Below are 6,666 nucleotides of genomic sequence, written 5' to 3' on the forward strand. Positions count from 1 at the left end.
GTAAAAAACACCCCCCCCCCCCCCCACACACACACACACACACAAACACACACACACACACACACACACACACTCACTCACATACACCACAAACTTGGAGAAAATGATGATAATTGCTTGGCTCCGGATATCCAGACCCCGGCAACACTGAAAGCTACACCACATTTTTACCAGGAACTGTAACAAACATGGCAACATGAGTCGTAAACTGCAGGCAATATGAGCCTTGGAGACCAAGGTAACAGCAAAAAAAACATTAAGAGTGTGCTCACACAGGCCTACTGTAAGATACAAAAAACTTCTGCACTAAATCGTCCAGTGAGCAATAAAAGAATCATGTGACAGCAACAATGCTAACTTTTCAGTGGACTAAAGAAACCCACTTAAAGTCAATGTGTTTGCAAAGCAGAAGAGAAAAGGAATCCTCCATTTGAAAAAAGAAATCATTTTCCTTATTATACCCTTATGATAGAGAAGAGATACAAATCTTTTTAAGAGCTGAAGTTTTATCTAAACACTTTGATCTAACAAAAGTGCTTTGACTCTGAAGAGCTTGTCCAGACAGGACTACAAGCCCCATGGGCTTTTTGAGGATGACGAGTATCAAATTATTGTCTGTAACTGTGGAGTCAGGGGCCTTTTTTTCACACTGATCCTGGCTTAATAGTATGCAATCAAATCATTGAAACTATAATTACTTTATAAAATACATAATTTATCACTGTGTAAGTGCATAATCTTGTTAAACTGTGTGCTCCTGTGCTTTGTTCTTGTCTGATGATCCAAGTTGGATAGATGTACAGAAACAGTGTTATGAAGAGTAGTTTGATTTCACTTTTGTTTAGTCATGAGAGACTTCAAATGAAAGACAGGGTGAGATTTAATCAGATGTCCTTTCACCATTTCCACTGTTATTATCTATTATACAACTGCAGAATGACAACAAACATAATCACTTACAGGGGTCATGTGACATGGTCTTAATGATATATATAGGCCTATATATATCTCTGTGGTGTAAAACAGATTTCCTTTGAGAACAAGGGTGTACAACTGAACTCAGTGGTAGAGGTTTACAATGACTAGCCCACTATTATGATGTTATGATTAAAAGAGTGTGAAATACGAAAGCAGTAGTTTATAATGACGTTTAAGTTGTGTAAATATACGTTATTGTGTTAGTAAAGCAGTAATTAACTGTTGCTTACTTTTAACAGCAGAAGCGCGCAGATGATAGACGGTCTCATGTCTTCAGTCTCCAGAAACCTCACTCACTTCGAGCAGGACAGATAAGCGCGTCTTTTCAGTCTGCAGCCCTCAACAATCGCATAAAAAAATCTAAAACTGGCACTAAAAAAGTGTAATTTCTCATACAAAGCGCTGGTTCCGCAGACGGGAAGGTTCGGTTACAGTCCAGTAATCAGATGGTTTACGCATGAGAAAGTGGCTTTAAACTGCAGGCTGTGTAATCCGTAGTTTCTCCCAGTAACAATGCGTTAGACGCATTTCCTTCTCTCAGTCCATTCCCTGCTGATACTGTGTATGCGAATACAAAGTTCCTACTGTTTCTGCTGGCAGGACGCATGGACTGCCACCTTTCCTGCAGCTTTGCAACAGATGAGGCAGGAAAAACTCCTGCAAGCTCTGTTGGCCTTTTCTCCTCCCATCAGCTTCCAAACTGGCTTCCTGATTGGCTGCATCCCTGCGACACGGTGCTGGGATCAACAATGTCACTTTATGTGTGTTTTAATGTAGTCAAAGAATGTTATACCCTTATAAATCCCGGAATCAACAATAGGTTTGAAAAAAGACACTTTACAGACTTAACATTACATACAAAACTTATCAGAATCAGAATCATGTGCATTGTTATGGATTAAATTGCCCAACAGTTAATATCTTCTACTAAAACAACTTACACATTAATACATCAGTAATAATAAGTAATAATGTTATTTAGTGATATCATATATAATTGTGTAACACTCACAGTGGCCATTGTATTGCAGTACATTTTGCTCATGATACTTAAGTAACATTTTCAGTGCTGGAGTATTTTTTCAGTGTTTTATTGATGGTTTTTTAGGGATCTGAATACTCTCTCCACTACTGCACTATCATGAATCATAAAATAATGACATAATCCAATACATTTAGAAAACTCAGCCATGTTTTATGAAATGCTATTTCATGCTGCATATTTTCACAATAACATGTATTGTCTCTATTTATTCATATGATTATTTTATTGTTTCTTATTTATCTATTTATTTAATAATCTTTGGGTTTAAGTAATATTGCATAATGGCTGCTGGCAGTGGTGGAATGTGAGTGGATTTACTGAAATATTGTACTTAAGTTCAATTCGAGGCATTTCACTTTACATTACTAATTCCGTTTTCTGCTACTTCATACCTCTACTCAACTATAATTCTGAGGCAAACATTGTAATTTTTTACTCCACTACATTTACCTGACAGCTTTGTTACTTGTCACTTCGAAGATTCAGATTAATAATACAAAATAAAGCTAAAAAATACATTATGATGGAACATTATGGATTCAACAGCCCAGCATTACAAAAATATTTAAAATTATATCCACATTTAACAGATGCAACATTAAAGTGATGAATAAATTCATGCATCAACAATTACAATCCAATAGTCAGCATGAGTACCTGTGGTATATTCACACCATGATAGGGACTAGTGAATAAAAGAACATAATGTGGATCCTAGGATAAAACCCTATCAAATAGATGTTTTATGACATGACAGCATTTTACAGCTCTACAGAGAAACTTACATAGACATGTGATCAGTTGTTATCAGAAACAAAAGAGAGCATGTGAATCAAACAAGAGCCTCTTAAGATAAAGCACGTTTGATCTCAGCAATTCAAAAGATTTGAAAACCAACCCAGGGTAAATTACACACCTTGTAAATTCTACTGAATGCATCGCAGGGGGGCCGGGAGACTTCAGAGGAAAACAAATGGAGAGCTCTCTCAGACACAATACTACTTACACTTCAAAGCCTGCTGAGGGATGAGAGGAGACGGAGAGTTCTTGCTCTGATAAAACGTTAAGCCATATTTCAGTCACGTGAAATTCTCTTTTCCCTCTTTCATACACACAGACAGAAAAAAAAGTATTTTTTATTATGTCACTTTATACTGTTAAAAATTACTCTGCATGGCTGAAGTGTCATCCACAGTGCAACAATCTTTGCCATGTGATTTTTGTTCAGTTTTGAGTCATAAAAGCACTCTAAAGATTTTCATCTTGCCAAATGATTTTTGTCTATTATGTCCTAAAATGTCTTATTCCAATGTTTCCACTACAAACCAACTTTATATAAGTGCCATTTTTTTGAATTCCTTTCTGATACTCGCCTAAAAAAAATCTCAAAGCAAGCTGACATTTATTGGAAACAACTTGTTTTCAGAAAAAAACTACTTGGTAAGATGTATATTTTTGCAGTGCATTGGAGCAAACATCAAATAAATAATAAACACAATTTTTTCTGGCAGTCAGACAAATAAACAGTTCAGGTCACTTCTTTATTCTTCACTTGTCTACATCATGTTGCTGCAGGGGCACAGGCTCTTTATCTGAGGGCAGCAGTGGTCATACATGAATGGGAATGATAAGGCAGCTATAAAAAAAAAAACAGATTTTGTCCACAGGCCTGAAGAGAAATGAACCAGAGGGAGAGAAGTAAGGGGAGGGGGGGTTGCTGAGATTGTTGACAGAGGCCTGTTTGAGGGTTGTTGCGGTTCTTGGCAGGAAAAACTTGAACAACACCAAAATTGCAGCATTTCACGACATCCATCCCCTCAGCCAGCCCTCAGGTCTGGAGAGGTCAGAGGGAGATACTGCCAATAACCGAGAGCGAGGTGTCAACCCCTCCCCCCATTGTCAACGGGGCCATATCAGAGCGATTGCCTCCCTCTTCACCCTCCTCACCCCCTTCCCTTAGTCACTATTCTGTGGTTTGTATTTGACTACAGGTTGGTTTTATCACCCCGCCTCACTCCTCCCCACCCCATCTGAATTGTAACCCCGGAGGCGTTTATGGGGAGGCTGACAGGATGTTCGGCCCACCATGAGATCAAAGTCTCCTCAAGTAAATGTGCTGTTGCTCACTGTGACCTTTTCAACTCTAATAGGGCTAACATCACAGACGCATGCAAGGCTGGGATTACAGTAGAGGAGCTGGATGATCTACATTTTGGCAGAGGATCAGTTTCCTTCCTGCTGTGGTTCACACACACAAGAATCAGAGCTCATTTTTCAGTAATGGTCGATCATCTCCAGGATATGGGCTGCATGGTTCAGAGAAAAAACGATTCCTATAATTGGCCATATTAGGACAATTACAAAAAGGGAGCAAGAAGACTCTGAATGCAACTTCAGATACAAACAGATGGAGCGGAGAGAGAAGACAGACAAGACGCAAAGAAAATCCCGATTCTTAATGCATTACATGTTTAAGTTACAAGGAGGACAGACCGTTTGATTTTTAAAAACTAAAGTGTATTTTCAACATCTTCCAAGAACAATACAAAGGCTAAATAATAGTGGTTAAAGGAAAACCGGATCATGTCCACATTTAATTCAATCAATCAAATACATTGTATACAGCATGACTTAAAACTGACTTTTGATAGTGGACTGTGAAGACCCAAATCTGAAAGGAAGCCCCCATTTGAGCTTCACTGATTAAACTAAAGGCTCCGAGTGCTACTGCATAATTAAGTGAAATATTACATTCATAACACTCAGAGGAAAACAGAGCAGTGTCACATGAATTTATATGGTAGATTATCAAGTGTGTAACAGCTGCTTATGCATACAATGCTTTATTTTTCTCAGGGTCTCTCCGCACACATTATGAAACAGTAGCTCATCTTGCAGGTGTCTCATTAGAATATAAATTGTGATTTTAGACCGGCTGAATGTGTTGATTCTTGTGTATTTCAAGAGTGGAAAGCAGATGAACATTTCAAATATAGTTTCTTTTATACATGCTCACACTTAAGGTTATTCTGAGCATCACTTACAAAGACTAGGCACTTTGTACGTGTGCACCATGTCATGAGTATTGCATTTGCCCAAATAGTTCCCTTTGTCTGTCTCCCATCATGACACTGCATAACAACTACTTTGTTCCAACCACAGTAAAAAAAAAAAAGCTGGCAGGAAGTGAATTCCTCTGAAGCTCACCCAGACTGTCTGCTCACGTGTTTCAGAGTCATCAGATGCTTTCAGCGCTTCATAAACAGCACAATACCAGTACAGGCAAGTATGAGCATCCTGCCAATAGTTTACTGAGTTCATTAACAACATCTTATCCACATCTGCGTCATAGTAGAGTAGTAAGGTGTGTGGAAATCAGACCAGCAGGGTCTAAATCTGACATATAAAGTGATCTTCCATAGAAATAGATGATGGGAATTCAGTGTTTACACATGGCTCAAGACACAAGTAAAAAAAGGCACTTTTCGGATTAAAAAAAAACAGAGATATATGTGATGAACAGCTTAACAACAAAACTAGTTCAGATACATTTGTAAAGGCCTTTACTCTGTTGTGTGTAAGGCATCAGAAGGCTCTCTTCTTGAGTTTCATTGCATCCAAGTTCAACAATCAGGATAAAAAAGTGAATGCATTTCACATACTTGACCATTAAAGCAGTTGTTGCTTTAACTGTAACAGTTTTAAGTTTCTCAGAGCCAATTTGCAGAAGTATACACTGCGGTGTTGTGGTGCATTTCTGGTGCATTTCTGGTGCAAGGATCAGCAAATCTTTATGTGAACAGCTAAAGATCACAACACAGCATTGGTTCAATAGTGATCAGTTACCCACTGTGTCTTTCTTTACAAAGTCAACCCTCTTGTGGTATTTACCAGTATTGCAATATGGAAATCTCAAGCAACATATACAGCAGTTTTCAAGTTTCCAGGAGTTTTAAGAAGGTCCCATTGCCAAACAATGGCCATGGGACATTCAACAGCACAAACACAACTGTTCCTCTGACAGGAAAGCAGCACAGTGTTACTTCTCTCTGTGTCTCAGGCTGCATGTGCATCAGCATGAGTCATATCGCTGAAATATGACTCACTGTACAGTCCAACAGCAGGTCACAACCTCAATCCTTCGAGTTCTTCTCCATCCCCAAAACAAGGCCACTCTTTGGAATGATGCTGATTACATGACTGTAAATGAAATAAAACAATTTAAAAAGTGCTCAGTGTATAGTTGCTCTCTCAGAGAGATCAGTGGCTGGGGAGGATAATTTCCCAGCATGTAAAGGAAGGAAGGCCTTGTTGTGTCTGGCGAGCATCTTGGCGGTGCAGGTAACCCCAGCCTCCAGAGTCTCTCCACCATCGCTCATCTCAGTTGCCACCATTCTTAGCGGGATTGTATTCAGTTTCACCTGACGACACCTGAGTGATGCGCCGTGTGGAGCCCCACAGGCGAGAGAATTGTCCTGAGCGAACCTGAGAACAGGAGACATGTAAATCTTCACTTGAGGGCTAGATGCAAGACTGAAGATGCTCAATTATCATCTGAAAAACCTGGTTTTCAACAAGTACTTAGCATATGAATAACCCCCCCCCCCCCCCCCCCCCCCCCCCCCCCTCACACTTACAAACAT

General features: G+C 39.3%; 2 protein-coding genes across 5 annotated transcripts in view; both read right to left on the bottom strand.

Annotated features, from left to right (window-relative positions):
* nradd (neurotrophin receptor associated death domain) overlaps window positions 1-1,590 on the bottom strand; it is a 9,505-nt gene extending 7,915 nt beyond the window's left edge. The window contains exon 1 of the mRNA XM_046045063.1: window positions 1,209-1,590. Coding sequence (XP_045901019.1) covers window positions 1,209-1,247 — 39 coding nt within the window. The 5' untranslated portion in view covers window positions 1,248-1,590. The remainder of the gene's footprint in view (window positions 1-1,208) is intronic.
* Window positions 1,591-3,545: 1,955 nt separating this feature from the next.
* nbeal2 (neurobeachin-like 2) overlaps window positions 3,546-6,666 on the bottom strand; it is a 35,506-nt gene continuing 32,385 nt past the window's right edge. For all 4 annotated transcript variants that reach the window (XM_046044256.1, XM_046044259.1, XM_046044255.1 and 1 more), the window contains one exon: window positions 3,546-6,508. In XM_046044256.1, coding sequence (XP_045900212.1) covers window positions 6,404-6,508 — 105 coding nt within the window. In that variant the 3' untranslated portion in view covers window positions 3,546-6,403. The remainder of the gene's footprint in view (window positions 6,509-6,666) is intronic.

This window comes from Micropterus dolomieu, linkage group LG03 (genome assembly GCF_021292245.1).
Source record: "Micropterus dolomieu isolate WLL.071019.BEF.003 ecotype Adirondacks linkage group LG03, ASM2129224v1, whole genome shotgun sequence".
NCBI classification, from domain to species: Eukaryota; Metazoa; Chordata; class Actinopteri; order Centrarchiformes; family Centrarchidae; genus Micropterus; species Micropterus dolomieu.